The sequence below is a fragment of the Quercus robur genome, chromosome 9, assembly GCF_932294415.1.
Source record: "Quercus robur chromosome 9, dhQueRobu3.1, whole genome shotgun sequence".
NCBI classification, from domain to species: domain Eukaryota; kingdom Viridiplantae; phylum Streptophyta; class Magnoliopsida; order Fagales; family Fagaceae; genus Quercus; species Quercus robur.
In genome coordinates this window covers 24,117,933-24,131,584 of record NC_065542.1, presented here as the reverse complement: position 1 = coordinate 24,131,584, position 13,652 = coordinate 24,117,933, and the positions used below count along the sequence as shown (strand labels likewise).

The 13,652-nt window shown below is 32.4% G+C and overlaps 2 protein-coding genes across 3 annotated transcripts in view; both read right to left on the bottom strand.

Annotated features, from left to right (window-relative positions):
- LOC126699954 (norbelladine synthase-like) overlaps positions 1-8,534 on the bottom strand; it is a 59,017-nt gene extending 50,483 nt beyond the window's left edge. The window contains exons 1-2 of one of the 2 annotated variants that reach the window (XM_050397927.1): positions 8,193-8,534; positions 6,695-7,185 (exon numbers count right to left, since the gene is read on the bottom strand). In XM_050397927.1, coding sequence (XP_050253884.1) covers positions 6,884-7,185; positions 8,193-8,373 — 483 coding nt within the window. In that variant the 5' untranslated portion in view covers positions 8,374-8,534 and the 3' untranslated portion in view covers positions 6,695-6,883. Of the gene's footprint in view, positions 1-6,694; positions 7,186-8,192 lie in introns of those variants that run through there. The other variant, XM_050397928.1, reaches the window with a different exon arrangement.
- Positions 8,535-10,373: 1,839 nt separating this feature from the next.
- On the bottom strand, positions 10,374-11,970 carry LOC126699947 (norbelladine synthase-like). Its single transcript, XM_050397917.1, has 2 exons — positions 11,682-11,970; positions 10,374-10,784 (listed from the first exon to the last, which is right to left on the bottom strand). The coding sequence occupies exons 1-2, from the start codon at positions 11,860-11,862 to the stop codon at positions 10,483-10,485; spliced, it is 483 nt and encodes a 160-aa protein (XP_050253874.1). The 5' UTR covers positions 11,863-11,970; the 3' UTR covers positions 10,374-10,482.
- Positions 11,971-13,652: the final 1,682 nt, after the last annotated feature.

Sequence of the window (13,652 nt, the reverse complement as noted above, 5' to 3'; positions counted from 1 at the left end):
TTTGTTTTTCGAAAGTCAGCCCCTAGACCATGGCGGGGAGAGTTGGCTTGAGGCCAGAAGCCCCTAGAGCTGCCCACGCCGTTGGCACTGCAGGGCGTAGCCCCTAGCAGAAGTTTATGTCGGAGAAACAACTGCATGTCGCCGGAGATGGAGGAAATCCCGCGAACCTCTACTTGCTAGAGAGTTGACTCCACCGCCACTTGGGCCAATGCACAAGTCTTCCCACAGACGGCGCCAATTGTAAGGGCACGATTATTGAACGGCCCAAGAATGATGTTGGGCTCGTACATAAAAGATCTCTCACAATATGATTTGTAGAGAATGGGTTTAAAAGGCTTACCTTTGATCGTTGGGCAACGATCCGGTCCTGATTTTAGGGGGGCTCATGTAGAAGATGGTTCGGCCTGAACATCCAAGCCCTACAACGATGTAGCCTGAAGGGTTGGACTCCTCGGACTTAGTCCGAGGAGCATCAAGTTCTTCCCATTCTTCTCCTCCTTTTCCGCCGCCCACTTCTCTTGGCTTTCGTTTCCTTTTATACTCGTATTCCTTCCTCCCTTTAGGGTCCACGTGTAAGCTTTACCTTCTGGGAAGAGGACTTGTCCTATCAGCCCATACCTCAAGTGGTTGAGAGTAGACGTAAAGGTTGAATAGCATGGTCAAGAATAGGGGTTTGTCAGGCACAGAGTTCTCTACTACAGTATTGGCTGTCTTTTCACTTATCTTATCCCTGCATTAAACTCATCCTTGACAATAGGTCTCCTCAGATCAGGCCCTGGGCCCTAATATAGAGCGGGCCTGGGCCATGAATTTTCTGGCCGCACATATACATATATATATATATATATTTTTTTTAATTGGTTTCTCTCTCTTCTTTTATTAAATTAATCTTTTCTCTCTCTTTCTCTCTTTTCTCTTTCTTCTTCACCGAACCCAAACCCAGCACTTCTCCTCCCTTTCATTTTTTTTTTTTTTTTTTTGGTTTGTTTCTTCCTCAGCCATTTTTTCTTTCGTCTTCACCTTTCTTCTTCAATGAACTCAGCCCTTCTCTTCTCCCCTTCATTTTTTATTTCTTTCTTCCTCCAACTCCTTGCCACACATCATCTTCTGCCCACCAAGCTGCCACTGACCCAAAACAATATTCTTTGGCAAGCTACAGCAAGCTATAATATAAGACAACACATTATCGGTCTTTCTTTTTTCTTTTTACACAAAGTCGTACTTACCGTTGAATAATGACATTTTTTTTTGCTTTATGAATGATTTGTAAATAGAAATTTTAAGATATTGCAATTATAAAAGACAAGTATACCGATGCCAGAAAAAGTAATGTCCACATGAAAGTGTATGTGAGAAAAAATTGGATGTAAGAGCATATGCATTAGTCATTCTAAAATTTTTTTACAAAAAGAACCTACTTTTTTTATTTTACATCATCATTTTTACAAAGTACCCATATCAATTTATCTATTCTACACCCTCTTTTATTTAAATAATATTTTTCTCACATTTTTTTTTATTTCTCACCTACCCATATGACCCCACCAACTTTTAACCCACACCACTCACTTTTTTTTTTTTTTTTTTTCTTAACACTATCTTTCTTATTTTCATTCTCCTTTCTTTTCTTTCTTCTTTCATCTTTTTCTTCTTCTCCTTCTCCTTCTTCTTCTTTTTCTTCTTCTCCTTCTTCTTCTTCTTTTTCAATTTGGGTTTCACTATGGGTGGTGATTTTGGGTTTGCAATTTGGGTTTGATTTTGGGCGGATTTCATTGCTATTGTGAGTGGTGATTTTGGGCGAATTTCAGGTGGATTTTTTTGTTGTTACTGTTGCTTCTTCTTCTTCCTCTTTGGCATTTTCTTCTTCTTCACTTCTGCATTTTGGGTTTGATGGGATCTAGATTTAGAATAAATTTGAAGAATTTGATGATTTGTATAATTTTTTTGTTGGATTCAAGAAGATAAAGGAGAAAGAGAGTAGAGGGAGAGAGAGAATCAGATGAGAGAGGAGAGAGAATAGGATGAGAGAGAAAAAACAATTAAAAAATCAAATAGAAAGCTAGAGTAACTGTGAAAATTTGAATGTATATACCACCGTAATTCTAAGCAATAACATAAGGATGGGATCATGCTATAAGGATGATTTTGTTGCAAATTTGGTGGATTTAGGTTGTGGTAATGGTGGAGGTGGCTGTGGGTTGTGGGTGGTTGTGGAGGTGGCTGGGATTTTGGGTATCTTCAGATGAGAGAGGGAGAGACAAATGAAGTGAGGTGTGAAAGAAATAATATTTAAATGAAGAGGTAAAAAAATAAAATCATTGATGTTGGATGTTTTGTAAAGTGAGAAGGTAAAATAAATAAAGTAGTTTTTTGTGGTGCTAAATAACTAAAAAAATAGCTCCACTAATGTGGATGCTCTAAAGGCAGATATTAACTACTAGAGAGTAGAGACTTAAAAAAGGAAGTTAAGAAAAGGTGAAAACATTCACTAGAGAACAATCCCCTTTCTTCCATCACCTTCTATTATCTCAACTCTCCCAATGAGACTTAGCTCTTCATTAATAAGTTTTGCCATTAAAGCCCCCATGCTTCACTTGCGGCCACGTTTACCTCCAGTTTGTGTGAGGGTTTGCCCAAACATCTTTAATCTCTGGCTTCTGAGCAGCTATCTATTCAGATGTATATACTCCTTTGAAATTATATTTTGAAATCGCGAAAACACGATTTCAAAGGGAGTGTGCTCGGAATGTACAATAATGAGTGTGTAACAAGATTTTTTCTATATATAGAATCAAAATTGTTTGGTTGAAATTATAATATTGTGCCACCTAAGATTTTGAAACTTTACAATTTTATACTTAATTATTTTAATATATAGTATTTTTTTAACAAAATTTTATTTTAGTGATTAGGATATATATTTAATAGAAAAAAACTAGCCCATAGCTTATCCTATTAGACTTGTGGGCTACTCATGGGTCTCAACAATAAAAGTTCAGGATGTGAGTCATGGGTTATTTGGTGATGCATATATATTTAATTACCAACCCTTTTTAATCCAAATAAATTGCATAATTATATGACATTTTATATTTTATTTATTAATTAATATTAAAATGCACAGGCAGAAACACATCACACCTTTTTTTTTTTTTTTTTTTTTTTTTTTAACTACAAAGAAGTCATTTATCTTCATTGTTTTAAAATTAGGAGGATATATCAAGATTCAAGTATTCAACTCTACTTTATTCTCTTCACTCCCTCACAATCCAAATAGACCATAAATGTAATCAATAGTTGCCCATTAACAAATCACGGTTTGTTTTTATAAGCAAACAATTCATGGTTTTATCTAATCGTGCATTTAAAAAGTCGGTAGTAACCTGAAGGACCTGAAATTATGTTTATGTTGTCAAGATCAATCTTTAATCAAATGTTGAATTTTTCCTCAAAAAAAAAAAAAAAAAAAAAATCACTTGTTGGATTTATAATAAGAACTCATCGATGAAGACAATGATGATACGTCGTTATCAGGATTCATCTTGACAACATAAACATAAGTTTAGGCCCTTCAGGATACCACCAACTCTTTACATCATTACATGATTAAATTAAAAAATTATGAAATAAATTGAAGCATTGGATCCTAAGGTTCTTGTCTTCTTTATACAAAAATATTTCATTCCATAAACAGAATACAATAAATACCAAGACGGCAAGACCCAAACATTGTATTACTATATATAACTGTAGTGTACTAGACATATGGGTTAATGTAGCTATTTCAATGTCTCCAATTCCAGACCATTATATAGATATATATATATATATATACACACACACTAATTTACTGTAAAATTGAGTAATGCTACAATCACAAACTATTTTACAAACATTTTTAAATTGTTGATGTGACCAGTTTCTTATTAGTTTTCATCTAAGCTTACCATTAATGTTGCTAAAGGGTTATTGCAAACTTGTACCTAGGATACAACTAAGTTGTTGGGTTCTACAAATAGCAATTTCGGAGAATAACCACAAAATTTCTTATGTTTCTCTCTAACTTACTATTTTGTGGAGTTATTTTTCAAGTGAACATAAGCCTCTATTTATACCCATATGGTTAAATTTCATCAAAAGACACGCATGGAAAGTTAAAATGTTTCATAAAACCGTTCATAAGGCTTGAATACACATATTATTGCACACTTACTATTTTTTAAACAAAAATCGTAAGTTGAATAGACTCTTTTTATTGGAAAAGGTTTCTCTCAAGCTCGACTGGAAAATGTTTCTCTACAAATTAGTTTGGAGAGAAATCCTCCAAACTCCGTTAATATCTTTTTATTTGATGTAAAATTTGAAATTCTAATCGTTGGATTGTATGTTTTTATTATGTCCTCCATGCTTGCAAAATTTTAAGAAGATTAAATATCAATCACTATGTCATCAATCAGAAGTTTAAATTTCAAGTTTTTTTTATCCAAAATTATGCATAAAAAATAAGTTTAATGATAGAATAGTAAATAACATCCAATTTGAACGAAATTTGGGATGTGTGTTAGGAACATACAGAACATGCAATTCAATTGTTAGATTTTTAAAATCCACATCCAATAAAAATATATAGAAGGAGTTTGAAGGGTTTTTCTCCAAAATAGTTTGAAGAGAAACCTTATCCATGGTCGATTATAGCAAGTGCTTGATTTAAACAAGGATTTCCTTAACACCTCTCTCTCTCTCTCTCTCTCTCTCTCTCTCTCTCTCTCTCTCTCTCTCTCTCTCTCTCTCTCTCTCTCTCTCTCTCTCTCCAACACAAACTAGAATTAAGATAATAGCAATGTTATGATAACTTTTTACACAATCATAGGCTGTGTTTTTATTTGATAATAAAGGAGTGGATGCCATAAATTGAAACTGTGATGCCCCAATTTGATTGATTGTGTGATGTGTATGGGTGTGTGATGAGTCTCACATCGGGTATTTACTAGGTTGAACTGGACTTTATTAACAACTACAAGGAGCCTCAATTGTGACTAGTCCTTTTGAGGTATAGCGTAGATGTGGTTAGCGTTTTTCCTTAGGTTGTTACATATGGTATCAGAGCTGGCCTAGTAACCCCGTATAGGCTCAGAGACACTACCCACAAAGTGGGTCCTAACGAGGACGTTAGGGATTTAAGTTGGGGAGATTGTGATGCCCCAATTTGATTGATTGTGTGATGTGTGTGGGTGTGTGATGAGTCCTACATCGGGTATTTACTGGGTTGAACTGAGTTTTATCAACAACTACAAGGAGCCTCAATTGTGACTAGTCCTTTTGAGATATAGCGCAGATGTGGCTAGCACTTTTTCTTGGGTCGTTATAGAAACTCTTTAAAAAGAGTACTTAAAATAATTATGTGATAAGTTGTGGTTAAAATATTTTTAAAAAATAAGTTGAGCTTAGAAAATCACATTTACATGGCCTTATTACTGATACTATTTTTATTTTGTGCCAATTACAACAATTATGAAAAAATTGTGAAAATTTTTGTATCCCTAAACTTAAACTCTCACTAGTTTATCGTTTTACAAACTTCTTATTTAAATTCAAAACTTTTGAAACAAAAGTGGTTCATGTAGCATAAAGTAGTCAGTATTTTTATAAATAAGTTGGTTAGTGTTAAGAATATCCAAAAGCTTAAGTTAAGAGGTCTAATATACAACTTTTTACCCAACTTAGAGCATTCACATCAGTCCGTCCAAAGTTTCCGTCTATTTTAGCATAATAACCTACTTTTTCTATTTTACACAACCACTTTATAAAAAAGCACATCAGATTATCTATTATACACCATTTTTTTTATTTAAATAATATTTTTTCACTATTTTTATTTTATTATTTCACACCCCACCCACCTTCACACGCTCCAAACTCTTTTCTCTAAACGCAGTCTTTCTTTCTTTCTTTTTCTCTTTCTCCTTCTTTTTCTTCTTTCTTCTTTCTTTTTCTCCTTCTCCTTCTTAGTCTCCTCCTTCCTCTTCTTCTTCTTTTGCAATTTGGGTTTGATTATTTATATGGGTTTCATTTTTTTTTTAGGAGAGATTTTGATAAATTTGGAATCTAAATTTGTATAGATTTGTTAATAGATGCAAGAGAAGATAGAAGAGAAAGAGAGCAGAGTAAGAGAGAGAGTCGGATGAAAGAGGAGAAGAGAAGGATGATAGAGGAAAGAAAAAAAATAAATTAAAAAAATCATTGCCGTAATCGTGTAAATATAAATGGTTACTGTAGCAAAAATGGAAATGCACAGTAATATAGAGGCACCGATATGGGTAGATTTTGAGCAGAAATATGTAAAATTATGCACTTTTTCTATTTTGCACTGACTAGTGCAAGTACTTAATGTGATGAGTTGTGATTAGAAGATTCTAAAAAAATAAGTTGAGTTAAGAAATCAATTTCACATGGGGCCATTACTTACCATTTTTATTTTGTATCAATCACAATAATTATGAAAAAAGTTGTGAAAATTTTGTGTCCCTAAACTTATTGGAGATAAACAGGTCCATAACCCAACCAAAACCAAAACAAAGACTAATTGGCCTGACAAGTTGAGTCTAAGAATTAATGGATTTGGACTTTGATATCATGTTAGAGCATCCAATCAAAAAGCTTAAGTTAGTAGATGGAGTGATCTGACAAATACATGTTTCTATAATCAAGAACACACTCAACTAGAATTTTCTAATCAATTAATCCTCCATGAGTTGTTTTTGCTGCAAAAGCAATTGATTTTTAAGAGGCATTGAAACATTTAAGTACATAGAAAGATAAGGAATACCACAAGTTTGTTATCTCATAAGGTGGTTTTTCACTGACAAATTCCTAAGATACATAATTAGTGTTCATCTTTAGCAGCTTTGTTTTTGGTGAGATAATTTTTGGAGAGTTCTGCAATATTTGCCACTGCGTCAATAGTAACATACGAGGCATTAGCAGCAGCCTCTTCCTTGACATCATACTCTATTGTGCTTTTGATTATGCATGAATCATTGTCTTTCTCTATGACTTCGAATCGAATAAGAAAAAGAGTAAAGCCTAACTCAAGATATCCTCCTTCGATCACTTCTGTTTCTTTCAGGCGTTTCTCATTGTCAAGCTTTGTGAACTTCTCTTTGTAAACAGTAAACAAAGGTGGGCCTAATTCAATAAAAATAAAGTTGAATGAGAAAGATAAAGTAACGATGCAAATTGAAATAAACTTCAAATAAAAAAAAAATAGTTGCACAATCAGTCATTCATTGATTTATCAAAAAAAAAAAAAAAAAAATCAGTCATTCATTTCTTTATTTTTCCAAGCAATAAAAGAACCTAAACCCCTTGAGTCTGGATCTCATTTACACCAAAAATCATTTGATATATTAGTTCGATGATAAAAAAACAATCATTATACAGTGGACATTATAGGTTCAAATATTTACTTAATTGAGATAGAACATGAAATTGATTGCATATTTTTAATATTGACCCAAGATTGACCTAAAAATTAGTCTTGCTCTAAATAAGCGATTAATTGACATTATAAAAACAACATTTTAATTCTGCACAAACAGACCTTATCTAAATGTCTTTAAGGTTCCAAGAAGTGGTATCTAACAATTTTTGCAGAATAAATCTAGAAACATACCCAAATTCACAATATATTGAAATGGTCGTTTAAGACTCTAAATGATGGACACTTTTTGGCCCCCACTTTTTACATAAACATACCTTTCCGTTTTGTTCCATTACTCACAATGGGTCACTCCATTGAGTTGAAAAAATTGGGCTTGTTCATAGTATTGTTGATTTTGGCAATTGTAAACATCCTCATGACACTTTTTGTATCAAAGCCAATGAAAAAATTTTCCTTTTCTTTTAGACTTCTCTTTTGATACCAACTAAAAAAGATCTATTTGGATATCAAGAAAAAAAAAATTGACATAGAACAAAGAAAAAAAAAAGTTTAAAGGAATTACATTTGCTTCAATGTTTTTGTACGATGTTAATTTTTGCAATAACTGATGGAAGGTTTTCGATGTAGGCTTAATGGAATTAGTGGCACTATTTATTATACTTACTATTAAAGCCAAACATGCACCGCTAGAATTAAAACAGAAAATTTAAAAAGGTAAAAACATTCACCAGCTTCAATTGCTTTGTAATACCTGCAAATGTTAGCTTGAGAATAGTCCCAGCCCCTCCATCACCTTCTATGACATCAATTTTCTCAATGCCACTTGCAGGCTCTTCTTCAACAAGTTTTGCCAACCGAAGCGTGCTGTAAAGCTCCCACGCTTCACTTGCCGGCACGTTCACCCCTAGCTCGTGTGAGAGCTGCCCAAACATCTGTGACTTCTCTTGCTTCTGAACAGAACCCCAGCTAACTGTTATGATGTATTAGGCATGCTCTTTCCTTGTGATATATATATTCTCAAAATTTATCTATGGACAAAGTGAAAATGCTTTAGAATTTTGGGCAAGTCGGCTTCCAAAGATTCTTTTGCTGCTGGCATAGACATGGCAAAACGGGTTAGAATTTTCTGACCCGACCCAAAGCAAAAACGGTTGACCTGTGACCCGACCCTGGTTTTTTTGCGGGTCAACCCGACCTGAACCCGAACCATTTTTTTAAAACCTTTTTTTTTTGGTAAAAAAAAATAGTAAAATTAAGACAATATTGATTTAATTGTTTGTTGTGAGCTTTAAGAAAACAATTGATGCATTTACATAACTGCATGCAAATTAATTGAAAGATAAATAGTTGTGCATTCTGTAATGAGTAAAGATTTTTAAATATCAAATAGTAAAGTACATGTCAAGATAATCTAGTTACAGTAGAGTTAAAAACATAAATTTAAAACTGTAGACATGTGTGAGAAACATTCATAAGTGTGAAAATAGTGAAACCAAAGTATCAAATTAGCATAAATTATGAATGCTTAGACCTATTTTTTTAACAATTTATGTCCAAAATAAATGGCTTTTCAAAATAAATTATGATATTTCCTAGTGTGTGTGTTGTTTAACAATGATATGATATTCATAAAATAGACCAGGTATAAATAAGTAAGCAATCAAACTTTAATGTATATCTCAATTGAAATAGAGTGCTAACCACAATTGATAATATATTATAAAATTTATTTTCAAGATTGTAAATTTCTTATATGTTTTTATTCTTTATCAAATAGGTTATCCAATAAGTCATTTGTAATTTTGTTTTATATTTTGGAATGTTGATATTGTGTAGAAATAAAACTTGTGTATTTGTTTTACTTATCTTTATATTATTTTGTTTTAGATAACAATGTTAGGATTTGTATAATTTTAAAATTATTAAATAAGTATTAATAAGTTTAACTGAGTTTATTCTTAATATAAGTGGTGAATTCAAAATAATGCATTTTACATCAAGTAATTTGTTGCATAACTTTCCAAATGGCAAATAAATGTTGTTTTCTTTATATAAAAAAAATAATAATAAAATAAAAAATTCATGTGAAAAATGCGGGTCAACCCAACCCGACCCGCAACCCAATTTACCCGAACCCGTTTTTAACTTGCTTAAAATGATCTGTTTTTGACTCGTGACCCAATTGACCCGCTTGAACCCGACCTGACCCGCCCGTTTTGTCATGTCTATGCTCACATATTGGTTTGTCAAATGAGCCAATAGGAAGAGAGCAATGCTAAATGCAATTATTAGTCCAATTAACAATTCATGGTTTTATTTATCTAATCATGTGAAGTGTTTGTATCCTAGGCCATTGTTTATGTTGTCAACATCACTCTCGAACGCATGTAGAATGACTCGAATCTTTTCACGCCGGCTATCATTTTTTTATATTTCTTTGTGTAGATCATAGCATTTAGAAATATTATGGTTGAATATTTAGAAGAACTCATTAGTGACGTCGAAAGTGTCATTGGATTCTAAGGTTGCGAGAGCGTGATGATTTGAAAATGGTTAGAATTGCCAGGCAGGAGCCCAAGCTTATTGTATTAAACTGTGATTATGCTATTGAATTAGAGTTAGGTGTGGCTAATTCATCAAAAAAGTTAGGTGTGGCTATTCGTCAAACTATTCAATTACAGTTAGGCGTAGCTATTCGTCAAAAAAGAGTTAGGTGTGGCTATATAAACATCTCTGTTATGTTGGTGCCTAGAATAAGTGTAGGCATAATTGTTTGGAATCTCAAATCGCTTATTTGAAAATAATAGATTTTATTAGTTGAGCTTACAACATACTACTAGTCCTGCAGCTTAAACCCTCCTCCCCCCTCCCCCCCTCTCTAAGACTTTTAAACACTTTGTACATGGGGAAATGCTAATCACTTACAAGGCCCTTGACCAATTTGAAACATTTAAATACATAAAAAGTTATTCAATACCACAATTAGCAAGTTTGTTATTTAATAAGGTTGTATTTCACCAATAAATTGCAAAGATTCATAATTAATGTGTATCTTTAGAAGCTTTGTTTTTGATGAGATGATTTTTGGCGAGCTCTGCAAGTTTTGCCACTGCATCGATGGTGGCATATGATGCATTAGCAGCAGCCTCTTCCTTGACATCATACTCAATTGTGGTTCTCACCATGCATGTATCACTGTCCATCTCGATGACTTCAAAGCGAGTGTGATGAAAAGTAAAGCCTAATTCAAGATATCCTCCTTCAATCACCTCTGCTTCTTTCAAGCGTTTCTCATTGTCAAGCTTTGTGAACTTCTCTTTGTAATAAGTAAATCCAGGTGTGCCTAATTCAAGGAAAGAAAGTTCAATGAAGAGAGATGAAGTAACTATTCAAATTGACAGTTTAAAGAAAACATGGTAGCCTAATCAGTATTTCATTTTTAACTAGCATGAATCGTGCAACTTTCCACTCTATTTTTTTTTCTTTTTTTTTAAATCCATTTTATCCTTCAAATTAAATAAGACAAATTTTAAAGTATAATATTAATAGGGTCCTTGCTACTAATGTATTGGATTTTCAATTGGTGTAATTAATGCTTAAAAATTTTCAATTCATTTTTTAATTGTCATCTCTCAACACTCATTCATACTCTGACGGTACCTAATAATTTTCCTGACCTATATGACTAGGTAAGGCTATTGGTGATCCATAATTAATGCAGTATCTTTACTTAATTGAGTTATACACCTTAGCATTAATAAGAATCTTAGACTAAAGGGTCATGTATTAGACTATTAAGTATGCAGTTGTAACCATGGACAAAAAAATCAGTCTTGCTCTAAATATGCAATTGATTGACAGTGTAAAAACATCATTTACATGCCACACACATCTCATATGAATATATTCTAAGGTTGCAGGAATTGGAATCTATCAATTTTCGCAATTGAAAACATCCTCATGACAATTTTGATTTCAAATCCTGTCAACAATTTTCCCTTTTCTTCTTTTCTTTTTTCTGGTTATCTACGTCTGCTTCTATGTTTTTGTAGAATATTAATTACTTTTTGCAATAGTTGATGGAAGGTTTGCGAGGTAGGCTGGATAAAATTGGTGGAAATATTAATTATTAGTATTATTTAACTAGTAAAGGGAATCGTTCACCAGATACTATAAACTTAAAAAGAAATTAAAAAAAAAAGGGTAAAAACATTGATTAACTTCTATGACTTTGAGGTACCTGGTGGAAATGTTAACTTGAGAATGGTCCCAATCCCTCCATCACCTTCAGTGACCTCAAATTTCTGAATGAGAGTTCCGTCTTCTTCAAGAAGTTTTGCCAACCGAAGCGTGCCATAAAGCTCCCAGGCTTCACTAGCGGGCACGTTTATCTCAAGCTCGTGTGAGAGTTGCCCAAACATCTCTAACTTCTTAGCAGAACCCAGCTATGTTTTGGGATGAATGAAGTGTTGATGCACAGCACCAATGTTGGATAAGCTTTGTGGATGTGTGGTTATAACTTACAATGCACTAACACACGCACAAAATATATATATATATATATATATAGCTAAAGAGTAGTATTTCATTTGAGCGTAGTATTTTTAGTCCGCTTTAGTCTTATTTGGTCAACTTTGATCTCATTTTGTTCACTTTGGTTGATTTGGTTTATTTATTAGTTTACTTCGGTCTCATTCAGTCCATTTTAGTTCACTTTAGTTCTATTTGGTTCATTTTGGACTAATTAGGCCATAAATTGATTCTCTCTGTAGCTTGTCTTTTAGTTTTGGGCTAAAAATTACAAACAAATATTATAAATTAGAGATATGGGCCCTAAATAAGCAATAAAAATGATAATTATTTAAAATATTACCTTACCTTAAAATTCAAGTTTCAATAATATAGACATTATACTTTTATATATCAATATGTATTATTATTGAATGCAAATTACATTATATGTTCCATTACATAAAACTTAAAAAAAATATATAGAAAATAGTTTTAAATAACACATGCATAATTTAATCTACAAATTTTACATTATATTTTTTAAATAATTTTTATAACATTTTTCCATGTATTGCGTGAGTGTGCTAGTCACATTTTCAATATATGAAAACACACAATGTGTAGTACCCATTAGGTTGGCACAACTGTGGTACCCATCAGGAAATCGTGCCCTTTCCATATTGGGGGGTTTTGTCCATCTTCACTCGTACATTTCCCTGATGGACAATTGTCTTTTGTCCATCGCATTGACAAGTTAGATTTGAAGAGGGGAACCCATTATAGAGAATTTTTATTTGCTCAAGAGTCACATGGGAAGATAATTTAGGGGGTTTCATTTTTCACTATGAGGTATTTTTGATTGTTGCAACTACATAAAGTTGAAGTTTCCAGATTGAAGATCTTACTCTTGTACTGGTTTCTCTGGGTCCTAGTATTTTGTGGTGAGATTTTATTTACTCTTAAAAATTTATTATTTTATTTTTTTCAATTTATTGTGAACTCAAGTTTTGAGCATAAACTTGAGTATTGTAAATTTGTAGTCTCTATTTTATTGTAGGTTTTATTTACTCTATGAATTTTTTTCCTATACATTGGAGGATTTTTCACATAAATTTGGTGTTCTCATTTTGCTCTATTCATACGTAGTTTTTGTTACATATTTTTTTTAATGAGTTATATGATTTTTTTTAAAAAAATAATATACATGAATAGTCTTACAATTTGCCACATAATGAATTGGAAAAAATAGGTAAGAGATTCCCTTTACTGTTCGAATTTTGCTCTTGTGAGCTATAATGGGAAAAGAACAATACCAAATGCAATATTTTGTCCCATTAAGTTATTAAGCATTCACATTAGTGGAGGCATAAATTTAGTAATTTGACACTACAAAAAGCTACTTTATCTATTTTACCCAATGGAGTTAATACCGTACCGGAGACCATTTTGATTTGATCAAAGAAATGAAATATTTCGGTACCAGTTGATACCAGTGTACTATTTTGGAGTTTACGATATATATATATATATATATATATATATATATATACATAAATAAAAGCTTTCTTTATATAAATTATAATCTATATAGGTTTAATATATTAGTCATTTTATATTACCCGAGTATATTCAGGAAAAAAAAGTACAATATTTACAATAAACTACAAGTGAAGGAATGAATTGAAGTTTACCAAAAAAA